Source organism: Nannobrachium achirus, assembly GCF_963921795.1.
Source record: "Nannobrachium achirus genome assembly, chromosome: 9".
Classification (NCBI taxonomy): Eukaryota; Metazoa; Chordata; class Actinopteri; order Myctophiformes; family Myctophidae; genus Nannobrachium; species Nannobrachium achirus.
Window position 1 is genome coordinate 64415644 of NC_137818.1, and position 19186 is coordinate 64434829.

At 40.6% G+C, this 19186-nt stretch overlaps 1 protein-coding gene across 1 annotated transcript; it reads left to right on the forward strand.

The window, feature by feature from the left end:
• Positions 1–9035: 9035 nt before the first annotated feature.
• Positions 9036–13221, forward strand: LOC308291065 (ras-related protein Rab-7L1-like; the record flags this gene model as incomplete). The annotated part of the gene is made up of 5 exons (XM_080732978.1): positions 9036–9153; positions 9845–9916; positions 10699–10880; positions 11611–11732; positions 13089–13221. 5 exons carry the CDS (start codon positions 9036–9038, stop codon positions 13219–13221), a joined length of 627 nt encoding a protein of 208 aa, XP_080589104.1.
• Between the last annotated feature and the right edge of the window lie 5965 nt (positions 13222–19186).

A 19186-nucleotide genomic window follows, 5' to 3' on the forward strand; every position in this document is an offset into this window, starting at 1 on the left:
TTTGAGAAAAAAAAATTAGGATTAAAAAAAGTTTTGAAAAAAATAAGAAATAAAACGTATTGGTGATGTGTGCGTCTCTCTCTGTGCATTTCCCCCCCCCCCCCAAAGTGTGCGTCTCTCTCTGTGAAGTCCGTTGACTGTGGACTGCCCTGTGCCCTGTGCCTATGCTCGAGTGTGGGCGTGTCTCAAAGTCCGTTGACTGTCCTGTGTCCGTTGACTGTGGGCTGCCCTGTGTCCTGTGCCCTGTGACAAAGTGGGCTGCGGCCTTAAGCCAAATGTAAATATAAGATGCCGAGACATCCAAACCACTTTGTGTTGCATGGATGTAGTGTAGTGTTACGTTTTTGTCAACAATATTTCCTCACATACAGTAGGAGGATGAAACAAGTTCACTTACACCCGTGCTTTTACATCCATTTCCCTGTGTCACTGTAGAAAATGGGTGTGTGTGCATTGACATGCAAGCCAAAAATGCAGTCTGACTAGCTGACAGGGCTCCACACTTTGTAATTGTTATCGACATCACTAAGTATCACAATCCTCAATCGAGATTGTTTTATTGCCCAGAGCAAAGGCAAGGTCATTTTATTTGTATAGCATATCGTTGTTGTCGGGTGAAAACCTCGTATCTCCAAGTTTCAAATTTGTATGTTCTTTCGCAAAGTAAAGCCCTGCTTCGCACAAAGTAAAGCCCTGCCGTCGCACAAAAGTAGTGAAAACAGCAGATCTACAAGCACACAACGCCTCGCGGTGCGAGGCGTTGTGTGCTTGTAGATCGGCTGTTTTCACTAGTTTAAATCATTTTAAAATGTTTTGGACATACAAGGTTTTCACCCGACAACGACGATATTCAACAAATACGCAAATCAATGTGCTTTACACAAAACACTAAGGAAACACAATAATACAGTTATAAAATGACATTAGGATCCATAAAACAAAATAAGTCAAAATGAATAGATAGTTACAGAGCAGAGGAGAAAAGATACATTATAATAGAAAAATATAGCTGCAAGCAGCGATAAAGTGGCCAAGGTAGAAAAAGTAGGAAAGCAAAAAAGCATCAAGGGAAAGCAAAGAAGAAATCAAAGAAAAACTGGAAGCAGTGTTCTTCCGAACAGGTCTCCGGCAGGTCAGGTGTTTTTTTTTTGGCCTAGTGGTGACTATAATAGGCCAAAGTCAAAAGGGTACCACGTGTTCTTTGGCCTTTCACGGCAATCGGACGCTGCATGCGGGATTTGAGGCATTTTGTTCCAAAAATGGGTTTTGCAAAAATTGACCCGCTGGTGGCGCTATAACAGGCCAATGTGAGAAGGGTGGCATCTGTTCCTTGGCCTAGTGGGAATGTGCGTGCAAAATCTCACACCAATAGCAGGCTGCGTTTGAGACATTTTGTTCAAAAAGGAGCAATCCTGCAAACCTTGGAATTCAATGTTAGCCAATTAGATAGAATATGATATTGGACAAATCCATCATGATTACATCACTGTAGAGATACTGTGTGCCCATTTGTGTGATTATCGGATAAAATCTGAAGGAGTAATATCGAAGAATGCGTTTTCGGCCTTCTGGTGGCGCTATAAATGACACTCTGCCGATTTTACACTAATCGGCATAGTTATTGGTGAAAGCACAAATTGACCTCTACACAACATGTATGCAAAAGACTATATGCAACAGACATAAAATAGTTCCAAAGAACTCAAGGTTTTAACTCAATATCTTTATTTTCCAACTTTTTCATTAGTTGTCTTTGTTGAAGAGTTGGTCATCAGGTTGTAAACCTTCAAAACAGAGGGTTAACAACCTAGCCATCAGGCATGTCTTTTAAATCACAATGTTTTCAAATAATTCAAGTAGTAAACGTCTTCAAATAAAGTTTTTAAACATTAAGTATTGTGAAGTCTGAACCCAAACCAGCACACGGAAACAGTTCTCAAGGTGAAAACGCAATAAGCGTTGTTTTATTCAATGGGGCGTTCCCCTAAAACATGAAATAAAGTTCTTCCCAAAACCGGGGCTTTTAACACGTCTTCAAATAAAGTTTTTAAACATTAAGTATTGTGAAGTCTGAACCCAAACCAGCACACGGAAACAGTTCTCAAGGTGAAAACGCAATAAGCGTTGTTTTATTCAATGGGGCGTTCCCCTAAAACATGAAATAAAGTTCTTCCCAAAACCGGGGCTTTTAACTCAAAATATGCTTCTTTCCAGAACTTAACAAACAGGGGTTACATTCGAAACACATGTTTCACAGTATGCCGTTGCTTCCATTAACACATGCCATTTCTCTTCCAAGATTCAGATGCAGCTCCTAATTTGCCTACAATGGGAACAGATAGAACCACCATTAGCAATGTGGCAAAATACAGAGCAAATGAACAGTGGAGTTTTGCTTACTGCTCGCTGGAAGAGTCCCTTCGAGAGCCAGCTACACAGTGAAGCAGAGCTCGGTGGTTAAGAGCAAAAACATTTGGATTGCCTGACTCGGAGAAGCTGTGTTGCGGCCAGGTGCTGACAAATCAAACTGATTGCAACAAGCAGCCATCTTAGCTGCTGCATTCTGGGAAATGTAGTTTTTCTGAAAACCAAACAAAGCCATCAGTTAGATTCAGTTCACATGCAAAAAACAGGGCCTGGATAAAAAAAAGATATCAACTAATCAGCCGATCTACAAGGTTAAAACAAAATAAAGTCAACAGATCTGCTGATTTGGAGGTTGTGATTTGCCATCCAATTTGCGTGATTTTAGGCCAAAATCTGTAGGAGCAGTGTTGAAAAATGTTTTGCAAGAATCGGCCTCATGGTGGCGCTGGAGGGCCATATGAGAAATCAGGCAGCCAAGGAGTGTGTGCAAAGTTTGGCATGGATAGGGGCAATGGTAGCGGAGATATGAATAGGGCAAAAGTATGATGTCACACGGACAGAGTGACAGCCGGTGGAGGTTTCGATAGTAACTGCGACCTAACAGTCGCAATAATACTCACATCTCTTTAGTTAAATGCTTACATTAAAGAAAGAGATGAGGCCACACCCCAAACAATAGTGGACACAGGCAATCATCCACAACTAAACACTCCTGACAATATAAACTAATAAAAAAAAACTAATCAGCCGATCTACAAGCTTAAAACAAAATAAAGTCGACAAATCTGCTGATCTACAAGCTTGCCATTGAACTCAAAACACATCAATAATCAACTTAGCAGCTTATCTACAAGCAATAATTACATTCCCGAAATGAATCTTTTTACATTCCAATCCCAAAACCAGAAACAAACATTTCTGAGCCACATGTTCACTTACCAATTTATCTTCCAGCCAGGTGAGGTGAGCTGAGGTGAATGAATTAAACTGAATGAATGAATTAAAACTGTTAGAAATAGGAATAGTTGTTGAAATAATGAACAGTACAGATCTGCAGCAGCTCCAGTGATGTGCATGCACCTCACTGAGCAAACTGCAGACTGACGGTTTTATACTGGGTGTGGTGATGATTGTCAATTGCTGCGCAGCTGTGTGACTGATTGTGACTTGGGGACCGGGACCAGGGGCGTCACAAGGGGTAGGAAAGTGGGACTGAGTTACTAGGGCCCAAGTTGGAGGGGCCCTAGTAACTTTAGCTATTGAAAAATAGCAGATATACAAGCTAACAGCGCGTCGGTGCCGCGCTGCGAGCTTGTATATCTGCTATTTTTGAAAAGTCGTGAAAATGTGTGCAAATCTTTGAATATATGTGTTTTTTTAAGCGAACATTTGTAACTAAAATTTTGCTTCTGGGGTGTCCCTGGAACTAAATATTTTGAGATGGGGGTCCGTGGCTAAATACATATAATTTTGGGGGTCCTTCACATGAAAAAGTTTGAGCATCACTGACATGGAAACATATGTTTCTTGCACACATTTTCACATTTTTTTCAAAAATAGCAGATCTACAAGCTCGCAGCGTGGCACTCGGTGCCGCGCTGTGAGCTTGTATATCTGCTATTTTTCAATAGTTAACATTCATGGGGGGCCCGCTGTGAATCCTTGTACCCAGGGCCCAGAATTTGGTGTGACGCCCCTGACCGGGACCAAAACATTGCATGTGGAAATGAAGAAAACATTCCATTTAAAAATAAAATGAAACTAGGAATAAGTGTCACTGCGGCTGCTTTTTCCTACCCATAACCATAGGTCAGACAGGATTGTGTCAGTCTTTCTGCAGGCTCGCCATCTTTCAGATTCAGTTCTAGGCAATAAACCTGGCCTGGATCAAAGAAAAAGGCCAAATGAATAGAAAAACAAAAATTCAAATAATCTGCTGCACTACAGGCTTGAAACAAAATAATTCCATTAATCTGCCCAACTAGCCATTGGCATTAAACTCAAAATACATCAATTCAATAATCAACGTTGCAGCTAACATACAAGCATTACATTCCAAAAGAAATCGTTTAACATTTAGATCCCAAAACCAAAAACAACATAACATTTCAGAGCACATGGTTAGCTTACCAAGTCACATTGTTCCTCCATCACACACAGCCAGTGTATCGAGTGGATCGGGTAGGTATGGTCAGGTGAGGTAAATCTAAAAGCCAAATTATAGTATGGGTAAGTATAATGAATAAAACTGTTAGAAATTGGAATAGTTGTTGGAATAATGAACAGTGTACAGACCTGCAGCTGCTGCATAATGTAGCAGTGAGTAGCAGCAACCAGCAGCACCATGCAGCTTCCAAACAATCTGAGAGGGGGGGAGTGGCTTCAACTCAACCACTATTTATACTCTTGCTTAAGAAGGTTGCCATGTTTGGTCGGGTTGCCATGTTTAGTTGCAATACCAGGGTTTTCACGGCAAAATGTTGTAAAATGTATTTTAAATGCATGAGGTAAGGCTTGAACAGGAGACTTCTGGAATGATAGACAAAGGCTTTACCATGTGAACTATGCACAGCTCTGCACAGTGAGAAAATATTACTTTGAATGTTTGTTTTAGAGGCAGAAGAATAATTTGCATAAAACCGCAATATGAATTGAATTATTAAAAAAGCATGTTTCAATTTTAAAAAAAATCCGATCTGACATATCTTTAGATATTGGTCCAAGGTTCATGTAAAAAAAGTTCCGTGCACGTGACGCGAAAGTTCCGGAATAAAAGCGGGTTTAAGTGTTTTACAAACTGCTCAACATTGCGGAAAATCTAAGGGCGGAGCTTACTTAAAAAAGACACAGATGTCTTCCGCTTGAGTCAAGGCACGCGTGTAAGCAAGTTGCATGTCTTCAAACGAAACGAGGCATGACTTATGCCCCTTTAAAGTTTGAGTTTTCAAACGCTTCGTATAGCGCCCCCCTTTGGCCAATTGGAGTAAGATTGCTTTCAGTGATATTTGGACTAACCCTCGACATATTTGCCAAATGCCATGAACGTGTCACTTTGCATGTATGATTTAGAGGCAGAAGAATAATTTGCATAAAACTGCAACATTGAGTGAATTATTAAAAAATAATGTTTCGCTTTAAAAGAAATCTGCCGAGACAGATCTGACCGCATTGGTCCAAAGTTCATGTAAAAAAAGTTTCGCGCACGTTACGCGAAAATCCCAGGAGGAGATAGATTTTGACTGTTTTTCATATAATTCAAAATTGTGGGAGAAGTAAAGGTCAGAGGTCAAAAGTCAGAGCGTAAAAGTTGTTCGGCATGAGGAGACGCATAAGTGTATACAGGTTTCATTGCTGTACCTGAAACAGGGCATGAGCTACACCAGTTCAAAGTTGGCATTTTTCAAAGGCTTCCTACAGCGCCACCCTTTGGCCGATTGTTGCGAGCTTCGCGTTTTAGCCGTTTGGCATAGTCCTCTGCCATACTGCCGAGTTTCGTAAAAAGCGACTGCACGGTCTAGCCACAAGTGAAAAAGTGGCGGAATAATGATGAAGTCCAATATCAATGAGTGGCCATTTGCCACTTCGTAGCCTTGGCCACTAATAACTCAATCAAAGGCAGTGGCAAACAGAAAGGGCTTGTGTTACCTGGAACGCATTGGTGTCACGTTAGATTATGCTTTAACTAGTGAAAAAGAGCAGATATAAAAGCTCACAGCACGGCACCGAGTGCCGCACTGCGAGCTTGTAGATCTGGTATATATTTTTTTTTAAATCAAAGCCAGTATTTTGACCCGATTCTATAAATGTCTTCTAAATCCTTCTTCTAAATCAGTGGTTCTCAAACTTTTTCACATCAAGGACCCCCAAAATTACATGCGTTTGGCCACGGACCCCCATCTCAAAATATGTTGTTCCAGGGACCACCCAGAAGCAAATATTTGAGTTACAAATGTTCGCTTTTAAAAAGATATATTCAAAGATTTGCAAAAAATATATATATTTAGAAAACAAAAATGTTTAAGAAGTAGTGAAAATAGCCGTTCTACAAGCTCACAATGCGGTACGAAGCCACACCGCTTGAGCTTGTAGATCTCTTGTTTTCACTAGTTTGGGTCCCAAGCAAAAGTCTAATCTCTCTTTTGGGTCTCGAAAACATTTTGGGAACCATTGCTTTAGACCAGTGGTTCTCAACCTTTTCAGGCCGCGACCCCCAAAATAATCATATTTGAACTGGGGACCCCCCACCCTGACGAGCACTAAGAGTTGACGCATTACATTTTGTATAACACGGTTCTATTGTGAAAATAGCAGATCACGTTGCGAGGAGTTATGAGCATGTAGATCGGCTATTTTCACAATTTCTGCCTCTAATATTTGACAATTTGGCCAATGTTTCATTTGTCATTTTAGAGGTATTAAATAGTCCTTAAATTTTCACTTTAGAAATGTGCATGTACCCTCCATACACGTAAACTTTATGTCGGGTTGTTTATTGTTGAGTGAGAAAACAATGTTTCACATTGAGCCAATCTAGGGACCTGGGGGTCCTGACCCACATGTTGAGAACCACTGCTTTAGACCAACAGTAGTATTTTGAAACCAATTCTTTGTATACTGCGTACAACACAAGGAAAAGATGACATTGTCAATAATTTGCCAAGCCTATTATTAGTGTGACATTATTGGTACATTATGTACGACAGTGAAGAGGCAGGTAAGAGGATTCCATTTTGATATCAGAAATGTTGTACCACACCACTCTAGATAGGCCTACAGTATGTTACTGCCACAGTAATATCCTCAATATTTATATAAATCTGTACAATTTGGTTCCATTTTTACACTCTCAAAGGACTGACATTAACTCATTTCGACACCCTTGCTAGTGATGGTTTCTCTCATCCACAGACACAGACTGGATATTTCCACATGAAATCATCCACTTTGGATGTATATTACTTGAAGGGCATTTTCGTAATACCCTTGGGTAATGTGTTGGGTTGCAATGAGTGAGCACATGTTTCAAATACTAATAATTTGAGGAACGCTATATAGTGCAGTGACTTGTGGCTATTTTGGACTACACAAACCAAGCGAACCGTGCCGTGCTTTGTACTGTATTTCACAGGTTATGGATTTGTTTCCATAATATCGTTGTCGGGTGGAAACCTTGTATGTCCAAAACTGTTTGTTTATTTTTCATTTTAAAAAGGATTTAGTGAAAACAGCCGATCTACAAGCACACAACGCCTCGCACCGCGAGGCGTTGTGTGCTTGTAGATCTGCTGTTTTCACTACTTTTGTGCGACGGCCTTGTATGATGAAGCAGGGCTTTGCTTTGCGAAAAAACATACACATTTGAAACTTGGAGATACAAGGTTTCCACCCGACAACGACGATATGCTACGTCTCAGTATCAGATAAGGTTCTCTGGACTTAATTTGGGCCCTGCTCAGGAGGTAGTAATAGTTCTGGGAAAACCAGAACTAGAGGCTAAATATACTTTTACTCCACTACAATTACTTGGTCACTTTATTACTAGTTAGTTTTTCTACCACTTTTTCTAGTCACATGTTCAAATACTGGATTCTGATTGGTTTAAAACAGTGGTAAATAGGCCAACAACCTTGGAGTTGGCTCATGGACCTCGCCCACTGAAACAATTAATGATTGTAACTAAAGATCCTTGCAAGTTACAACTGTGTTTTCTTTCATTTATATGGAAAAAGTGGTAGAAAAGCAATTTACCATTCGAGGTCGTGGGTTGTTGGCTGATTTACCACTGTTTCAGGGTTGTGCCACAAGCCGCAGGCCCACTCCCACTCATGGTAAATGGCTTACATAGATTTTGATTATTATTGCAAAACACACACACACACACACACACACACACACACACACACACACACACACACACACACACACACACACACACACACACACACACACACACACACACACACACACACACACACACACACACACACACACCCACCTACCCCTTATCGTGATTCTTGCTATAATGTAAATGTAAAACATAAAAACCGACCTCACAGACCTTCACAGGTTCTGGAAGGTTTCAGTTCATGGAAAGTTCTGTGTTAATCTTTTGCAGTTGAAAAGAGCCTGCTTGGCAGCTGCTGTTCAGTGGAGCGATGCAGTGTCTCTACGCATTTATGTCCATGACTGCAGCAGTTTCTGTGTTTCACCAAGGTGTGGCTCGAGATATGCATGGCATGCGTTTGTTTCCTGAAAGCAAAACTGGCAGCAGCAGAGCACCACTTAAAAGCAGCCAATGCGATTATTCTGAACGCAAAGACATCATTTTAAAATCTTTTAGGATGGCGAAAGAGATACATTGGGCTTGAGTTAGGGCAGGGTAGTACTTGGGGTACAACACTTGGGGTCAGGCAAGAAAAACAGCTGATAAGGTCAGCCAGAGATTTCAGTAACAGCTTCCTTGTTTAAACTAAAGGAAAAACAAACTTTGCAGCAGGCTACTGTGAAGAACTGACATGTACTGTACAGTGCATCGGGAAATCTTGGTGGCTTTTGAATCTTGAACATGAGGCTTTGCAAGCGTCGTCGTTGATGTATTCCGTCTAACTTTGAGGAACCTTTTCTCTATGCTGTTGTGTTCAACCACGTTGAGCTGAGTGGGAGAGAGTATGACGGAGCACCAGTTCAAAATACTGATCATAGGAGATGGAAACGTTGGGAAATCCTCCTTTGTGCACCGCTTTGTCAACGGACAGTTCAACAAGAATTACAAGATGACAATGGGAGGTAATACTTTGTATAGCCTATCAGTAAAGACTAAGTTTGCTGCTATATGAAGCTTCTCTGGTGTATGTGTATAAATGTTTATTTGCAGCAATATTGAATTGAAGATTAATGTATTTATCTAAAACCTTTAGGCCTACGTTGAGTGCAAACCGTGTTGTGTTCCCACGTACAAACAAATCAATGCTCATACAAAAACACGGTCACTCCATACTCATAAACAGTATATCGTTGTTGTCGGGTGAAAACCCTGTATGTCCAAAGCCCTTCGTTTTGCATTTATCATTTTAAAAATGATTTAAACTAGTGAAAACAGACGATCTACAAGCACACAAAGCCTCGCACCTTGAGGCGTTGTGTGCTTGTAGATCTGCTGTTTTCACTACTTTTGTGCGACGGCCTTGTATGATGAAGCAGGGCTTTGCTTTGCGACAACGACGATATACTGTACTGTAGGTACAGTATGTATATACAGTACATACCTACAGTACACATCAGGTCACTTGTTGGAGCACTGAGGCACCGCTCAAAAATAGTTGCACTAACGAGTGTAGGAAATGACAGCGTGAGAGGTTAATAGATTAAAAACATAAGATACAAATGAATAAAATAAAGAAAACCTAAAAGCAATGATTACAGTCATTAAGATGGACAATTAAACCCTCTAACTCTAACTCTAAATCTCTCTCTCTAGCGGAGTTTACTATGAAGTTGCTGCTCTGGACAGACACAGAGAAAGTCAGACTCCAGCTTTGGGACATTGCAGGTACATGATTGATTGATTGATTGATTGATTGATTGATTGATTGATTGATTATTTTATTAGACAAAAAATTCAGAACAGTACAGGTATTAGTATAGTCAATACAATTGAAATGTAGTACAGTACAAGTACAGTTAATCGTCCTGCCTAAAAGGATCATCCCAAATAAGACTTTTTACTGCCTTTTTTATGTTGGAAGCCCTCTGTATTTAATTCATGACTACTAGGTTCTACGCCAGGGTTCTCTGCATGCATGTGTTTATTAGGGCATTAACGAAAAAGTCGACAATTCGACTCAGTCGACTTCATTACACAAGTCGACTCCCACCAGAGAAAGTCGAAAGTAGAAGTAAAAAAAAAAAAAAAAAAAGTTCTATTGTGAAAATAGCAGATCTACATGCTCACAACGCCTCGTGTTGCGAGTCGTTGTGATCTGCTATTTTCACAATTTCTGCCTCTATATATTTGACAATTTGGCCAATGTTTAATTTGTCATTTTAGAGGTCCTTAATTTGGCACTTTAGAAATGTGTATACATTTATCTATACACTTAAAACTTTATGTTGGTTTGTTTACAGTTGAGTGAGAAAACAATGTTTCACATTAAGTTAATCATCTGATCTGGGGACCCCCCAAAATAATTGGGGGGTCGTGTGTGATGTGATGTCATCAAACGATAAAGTCAACTTCAACTCAACTTTTTACTGAGTCGAGTCGACTTGCAAAAATCACAAGTCGTTAATGCCCTAGTGTGTATACAGTATAACTGTGTTGCCTCTCCTCAGGTCAGGAGCGTTTCATCTCTATGAACAGGATCTATTATAAAGGAGCTTCAGGTTGTGTGGTGATGTTCGACGTCAGCAACTCGGCCAGCTTCCAAAGCTGCCGCCACTGGAAACAAGACCTGGATGACAAGAGCATGTTGTCCAATGGGCAGCCTCTCCCCTGCATCCTGCTGGCCAATAAGGTGAATGAAGCTACGCTAACCTTAACCTCTATGGAAGTGTTGCCACTCAGACAATTGGAAGTCAATGTCTGAATGTCAACATGTCTGAATGGAGAGCGGACCCCCAAATTATGGGCCCTGGGTACAAGGATTCACTGCGGGCTCCCCATGAATGTTCTTCATAGGGGGAGAGGGTTTAACCCATTTAGACTGGGAACGCATTATTACGCATTCTTTTGTGCTTTAACTATTGAAAAATAGCAGATATTACAAGCTCACAAGCTTGAAAAATCATGAACATTTAACCCTAACCCTGAAAAATCTATGTTTCTATGTCGTGCTCAAACTTTTTCATGTGAAGGACCCCCAAAATGATGTGTATTTGGCCACGGAACCCCATCTCAATTTTTTTTTTTGTTCCAGGGACCCCCCAGAAGCAAAATTTGAGTTACAAAAGTTCAATATTCAAACAAATACATATATTCAAAGATTTGCACACATTTTCACGACTTTTCAAAAATAGCAGATCTACAAGCTCGCAGCGCGGCCCTCGGTGCCAAGCTGTGAGCTTGTATATCTGCTATTTTTCAATAGCTAAAGTATAGAATAATGAAGGCCCCTCCACCTTGGGCCCTAGTAACTCAGTCCCACTTCCCCCCACCCCTTGTGACGCCCCTGAGAACAGAACATTTAAAGTAGTTGGTAAAATACCGGTCTCTCATTCCCTCCTCCTGTTTCTCTGTCTCTCCAGTGTGACCTGACGGAGCGAGTGGTGTCGGTGGAGAGCATACAGAGGTTCAGTCAGGACTGTGGCTTCACATGCTGGATGGACACTTCAGTTAAAGATAACAGGAACGTCAACGAGGCCATGAGGTATACGGTAGAGGAAACACAGTGCAGTATATACTTCCTGATAATGCATGATACTAAAAGGAATACTTCACCTCCAAAATGTCTTTGTATGTGGGCATTAACAAAAAAGTCGACTTCATTACACAAGTCGACTCCCAGATCTACAGCAGATCTACATGCTCACAACGCCTCGCGATGCGAGGCGTTGTGAGCATGTAGATCGGCAATTTTCACAATTTCTGCCTCTATACATTTGACAATTTGGACAATGTTTAATTTGCCATTTTAGAGGTATTAAAAAGTCCTTAAATTGGCACTTTAGAAATGTGAAGATACCCTCTACAGTCTACACACTTAAACTTTAAATGTTGGTTTGTTTACAGTTGAGTGAGAAAACAATGTTTCACATTAAGTTAATCATCTGGGGACCCCCCCCCCCCCCCCCCCCACAATGATTGGGGGGTTGTGTGTGATGTGATGACGTCATCAAACGATAAAGTCAACTTTTTACTGAGTCGAGTCGACTTGCAACAATCACAAGTCGTTAATGCCCTAGTATCTATTAATAACTCCCCCCCTGAAGCCTTGAATTCTTGGATGATTTTTGTTTTTGCCTGATTCCTTCATGGTGAATGACGTTCGCACAAGGCAGTTTATCCCTGTTTGTGTTGGAGTTTATAAACACATCTTTAAAATATAGTTTTGCTGTTTGTTATTTATCCTATAGCCCCCCGTTTTCTTCAATTCATCAAGTGCATATAAAAAAAAACATTCTACATTCACTGTGAAAATGTGACAAAAGCACAAATTATCCATGACTTCACGGCTTCACAGTAAGTAATGGGTACATTTTCATGGGGGTGAAGAATCCCTTTAATGCAGTGTTGGTTTTGACAGCAAATTTTGATTTAGTTTTAGTCGTAGTCTTTTGAATAAAATGTCATTTAGTTTTAGTCATAATTTAGTCACCTGAAAAGTATTAGTTTTAGTCTAATTTTAGTCGACTAAATATCATAAGATTTCAGGCGACTAAATATACAGTTGATTTAGTCAACTAAAATGTATTTTGGCAGGCCTTGATGGCATCGTAATGACTGATTTTACACTTGGTTGCGTGCTGAAAAAATAGCTGAAAACAAGCTCACAACGTGTCGCAGCGCGACACGTTGTGAGCTTGTAGATCTGCTATTTTCAGCACGCAACACATGAGAGCAACCATACATAAAATGACTCTCTTCTCCACTAGTCCCTCCCTAACGTTTTAGTCTAGTTTTTATTTTTTATGACAAACATCTTTATGACAAACGTACTTTTAGTCGACGAAATCAACACTGATGTATTGTCTCTTGCACTAACCTGTACACCTTGGTGTTTCAGACGCTTGGTGGAGGAGATTCTGTCTGCTCAGTCCATTGTGAGCCCGGCGCCACCACCAGACAGCATGGGTTTTCAGTTGGACTCGGTTGAGCTCAACGGTTCAGTGGACACTGCAGGTTGCTGCACAGGCTAGAGCCTTTGAACACCTTGAACGACTTCACAATCTCACGGAGATTGTGTTTGTTGATTTTAGTGTGTGTTTAAAGAATGACGAATGTCATGAGGAAATACACACTGCTCTTGCTCAGCACAGCATCAGTTTTATTTAAACACTAACATTCGGTCCCCCTGGACCTTCACCAAGAGTGTTTTACAGAAATAATCCCATCATAATCTTATACATATACATATCACCCCTTCTGTGTGAAACACAGGTGTGAGACAATGATTGTCTCAATGATTGTCTGTGACGTGTGTTTATGGATGGTTTATGGATGTTTATGGAGCCAGTAGTCGCCGTTATTGACAGTTCTTCCTTCCAAGTGTTTACTTTTTGCAACTATGTCTAAAGATCTAAGCTAATCCCTAACCAAACTATGCCTAAACCCGGAGCTGAAATTTTGCGATCCCATAGTCGAAATATTGGCGCGTCCAAGATTCAGGCCGTCGAACAATTGAGACGTCGAAATAGCGAGATTTCCCCCCTTAATCCTAACCCTAACCTCAGTAAAACTATGCCGTATGCCTAAACCTAACCCTAACTTCAGTAAAACTATGCCTGCCAGGGAGCCAATAAGACACAGGTATGGCTGGTCTATCCTATAACGTAGGTGGAATCCATAATAACATGTCTGTGACCTGTCCTGTGTATGACTAACCACCCTAACCAGAACATTCCAGACATGAACATTACATAATGCACATTTTGGAATGATTTATGAAAGCTGCAAAGTGTGTCTTAGTCTTAGATGCACCACCTGTCCTAGACACTTAATTTAATTCAATCCCACACTTACTTACAACATAACATGCCATGGAATATCCTTATTCTTAAACGCCATTCCTTTGGGGAATGGCGTTTGTAAACTATAAATCCAATAAAATGTTACCACTATACTCTCTGGCAGAGTCACCTTTTAAATACCCTGGAACCTCATGGAGCTTTTGTGTTTTGATTGAAGACTTTATTAGAAGTTTGCATAGGAAAAGGTACAGTTTCATGACGGTACAGTTCACTGGTACAAGGTCTACTAAAAGGAGCTCCTAGAAAAGACTAAGCTTATTTCCACAGGAAACCATTTAAGTATCTCATATAACATTGAATGACAGACGAATAGAACACAGTACCATGCAGTAGATATGTAAAGAAAAGAAAATGAAAGAACAAAAAAGAAAAGAAAACAGTAAGTCTAACTCTAAACAAACAGTAAGTATATACAAAGAAGGGGCAGGGGAGGGTAGGGTGCATATTCTCTGTTTCAACTGGTGTGTGTGTAACACCATCTGCTGGTTGGAAAACTGATGGCACTTTGGGCACTGGTGACCTCCAACTATATTGTGTTCCCCATTTTCAGTTTTTATTATATTTTGACACTTGCTTTGGCTAACATGTTTTCTCATGCCAATAAAGCTCCTTTGAATTGAAATTGAATAGGTTTAATCCTAGGCTCATTCTATGGATTCAAGATTTTCTCAGATTTTCCCTAGAAAATCATTATTGTGAGCTTGTAGTCGTGAGCTTGTAGATCTATTTTAAAATGGCCAAAGTGTATTGGTCTGAAGTGTTTTTGAGCAGTGCTAACCGCTCCTACATCTGGCTTTGTATGTATGTACAGCATACATGGGCAACTGGCGGCCCGGGGGCCACATGCGGCCCCCACCTTCACGCAATGCGGCCCGCAGGTTAATACCAGAATACTGATATATTACTGATTTCAGCTGTTACAATTCCAAACATGACCTGCTTTAAATTCCTTCAGTCTATATTAGTAGCCAATTTAATGTCCAATTTATTTAGATTCATAAAGTTAACATGAGTATATAACTAAATGTGTTTGAAATTAAATCAAAATGTTACATTTTAGGATTCCAATTCAAAAGAAGCAAAAATAGACGATCTACAAGCTCAAATTTTGCACAAGCTTGAGGCGCAGCACAAAGTGATGCGCTGGTGAGCTTGTAGATGACCAACATATAAATGGTGAGTGGTTAAATGATTGCATTTTAGCTGGGCCAGAGTTGGTGAACTGAATAGAGGCTACAGTGTTCCAGGAGGTTGATTCGAAAGCAAGGTTAAACCCAAGGAAGGATAAAACAAAATGTAGTAAAAACTTAGTCTACAATATTTACTTCTGAGATGTAGCCTAGTGGAGGAGAAGTATGAATTAAAGTACTGAAAATGTGATTTATTAAAGTAAAAACACCTCAACATTCATTCATGTTTCTGTAAGTTGAATGACAACCAATGAAATGGACAATGGAACAAGCCTTTGTTTGTGGCACTGATGGCCTCTCGTCTTACCCCAGGTAAGAGTTTGTGAGGAGAAGCTACTTACAATGTAATTTACATAATACAGTACTTATGCCTCATTCACACTACAGATATATAGTTGAACGTTTTGCTTGGTAATTCAATGTAATCTCAATGGAAACCAGCTTTAAAGATGCAGGACACACAAAGAACGAAGCTTTGAAAGCTTTAAAGCTTTAGTTTCCATTGAGATTACATTGAATTACCAAGCTAAACGTTCAACTATATATCTGTAGTGTGTACACAGCTTTACTGCTCCTTAACTCTCAAATACCTGGAACGCGCCCGAGTCGCGTTAGATTTTAACCACTTCAACCATGATTTTATGCTTTAACTTTTGAAAAATAGCAGATATACAAGCTCACAGCGCGGCACCGAGTGCCGCGCTGCGAGCTTGTAGATCTGCTATTTTTGAAAAATCGTGAAAATTAGAATTTTGACCCGATTCTATAAGTGTCTTGAATCCTTCTAAGGTTTTTTGAAAAACCTATGTTTCTATGTGAGCAATCTGGCCAGCCATCGTCAAAGAAAAGGTCCTTTTCACTTAACTGGAGCTCAGTTAGTCTGTTCTTGAGAGACTACTATGTCAGTGGCTCTCAAACCTTTTCATGTGAAGGACCCCCAAAATGATATTTATTTGGCCACGGACCCCCATCTCAAAATATTTAGTTCCAGGGACCCCCCAGAAGCAAAATTTGAGTTACAAACGTTTGCTTTGAAAATACATAATACACTCAGAATATACACAGACACAGCCTATAGATACTGTGTATAGGTCATTACATTTTTCTCAAAAGGATTTTTGTTTTTACATTGTGAAATGATTTAAAAAAATGATTTAAAAAATGTTGGCAAAAAGAGAGGGAAAAAAAATGCTGACATTGACGTGACTCCTTTCTAAATAATAGGACTTGTTATTGCATTGGGTTCCGCCCTCTGTTCAACTCAGTGAGTTGAGAATGGAAACACTGCCCTCATGTGGATTCTTTCATATCACACTGTAACACTGTTAGTGAACAAAGACTCGTGGGAACGATTCCTGTCACAATATAGAGCCGTTTAACACTGTTACTGAACAAACACTCTATAGCAATGATTACTGTGACAACGTGGAGCAGTTTAACCCTGATAGTGAACACACATACTGTATATAGATGAGTGATTCCATTCCTACCTCGAGGCAGCAGCAGCAGTGCAACATGCATGTTGCTTCTCAATCTCCAACACAGACTGGTGCACTGCACTTCCTGGTGTGTCAGGTGAGTGACTGGGGGAGAATTCCTTGGCTACAGCGCCGTCTATGGATGGGGACCTACTGTACGGTTCTAGAGGCATGCAGTCTACCGCACTTCCAGGGGGTTGGGGGGGGGGGCTCGCAAGTCCGGCTTGGTGCCGTCCCCCCACCTCGGCGCCTGACTCTGGCTGGAGCTTTACAAAAAAAACAAACAAAAAAAAAAGCCAGCTGCTGAGCTGACCTGCGCAGCGTGCGTGCGTTCGTTCAGTGCAATGTGAATGCATGTGACTTAGGAAGATAGATAGATAGATACGTAATAAACATGATTTGGTACAAGCTCAACTAAAAGGAGATCCTAGTAATGTTTTTGGCTTATTTCCACAGGGAAGTCATTCACGAATGAACTAATTATTGATATAGGACTGTCATAGGTATACAGTGTCATTGACAGTACAGTTCACTGGTACAAGCTCAACTAAAAGGTGATCCTAGAAAAGACTAAGTCAGGGGGAAAAAAGGGGGAAACAATTTAAAAACTAAAACAATAAAAACAGCCGATCTACAAGGCTGCATGTGGGCTTGTGGATCAGCCGTTTTGGGTAAATGTGGGTTATTTATCTAATGCAGTATTGATCCCTTTATCGAGTGATTGATTGAAGACTTTATGACAAGTTTCATGACAGTACAGTTCACTGGTACAAGCTCAACTAAAAGGAGCTTTATTCATTTATTGAATGAATTATTTCCCTGTCTCCACACCAGGCCCAACTGCGCCGCCACTGACTGATAAATTGCGACCGTCAGGTCGCAGTTACTATCGAAACCTCGACCAGGTCTGTCTGTCCGTCACACTTTTGCCCTGCTCATATCTCCGCAAGCGCTGACCCGATCCGTGCCAAATTTTGCACAGACAGTCCTTGCCCTCCACCCATCGATTCTCACATGGCCCTCCTCTTCTAGCGCCACCATGAGGCCGAAACTCTTTCTGGACACTGCTCCTACAAATCTTGGCCTAAAATCACACAAATCGGTACACACTTGCTCTACACTCATGTCATCAACATGGATCTGTCCCATTTAGCGCCACCTTCAGGCCGATTTTTTAAAACCCATTTTTGGACACTACTCCTACAGATTTTGCCCTAAAATCACGCAAATCGCTACGCAGTCAGTATATATTAGGGAGTCTTACTGGTTTAATTATTTATTTATCTATTTATTTATTTACTTCCCGACTATGTTTCCGAGACTGATTATTTATTTATTTATTTCCCGACTGTTTCCGAGACTGATTATTTATGTAATTAATTATTTATTTATTTCCGCCCCTGGACTCCGCCCCCCCCCCCCCCAGGCGTCTGCCTATCGATCGGCTGGGCTTTAAAGAGCCATAACTCCGCTTTGCAGCGTGCTACCGTCTCCAAACTCGCTGTCTGGCTTCTCGTGTTACTGGTATTAAATAACACATACAAGCTCACGGAAGCTCCATCCAACTTCTGCGCAATGCATTATGGGATGTTTGAAAGTTGTGGATACTAGCAACAGAGTATTTATTTAAATAAATAAATAAATAAATAAATAAATAAATAATGAATGAACGAACACATGAATAAATAAAAAAAGAAATAAAAAAAGAAAGTGTGTGTGCATGCATGCATGCATGCATGCATGCATGCGTGCGTGCGTGCGTAATTACTGCCTCCTCGTTAAGAACCCCACACATTTAGGCAAATTCTTTCTTTCTTTCTTTCTTTCTTTCTTTCTTTCTTTCTTTCTTTCTTTCTTTCCTTCCTTCCTTCCTTCCTTCCTTCCTTCCTTCCTTCCTTCCTTCCTGTAAATGAGGCCGCATGACAAGCGTTCTCGTCACCGCGCTGACGTGCTAATTACACGCAAATACAAGGGGTGGAGTCGAACTTAACGAGTGGGCGTGGTTTCAACTACAAGCTCACAACGCGTCGCATCAAGACGCGTTGTGAGCTTGTAGATCTGCTATTAACGAGTGGGCGTGGTTTCAACAAGAGGGAGGAGTCTGACTTAACGAGTGGGCCTAATGTAATGAGTTTTGTGGGCGTCGCACGCATTAATTATGTAAATTAAGCCGACTTATGCAAATGGGGGGGGCAGGGCATGGTTTGGAAATGCGTGTGGGCGTGTGGGCGTGTGGGCGTGGTGCGTGCGTGCGTGCGTGCGTGCGTGCGTGCGTGTGTGCCTCAATTAATTAATTAATTCATTAATTAATTAATTAATTAATTAATTAATTGCCTCCTTGTTAAGAACCGCGTAAATTTAGGCAAATTCTTTCTTTCTTTCTTTCTTTCTTTCTTTCTTTCCTTCCTTCCTTCCTTCCTTCCTTCCTTCCTTCCTTCCTTCCTTCAATAAATAAATAAATAATTA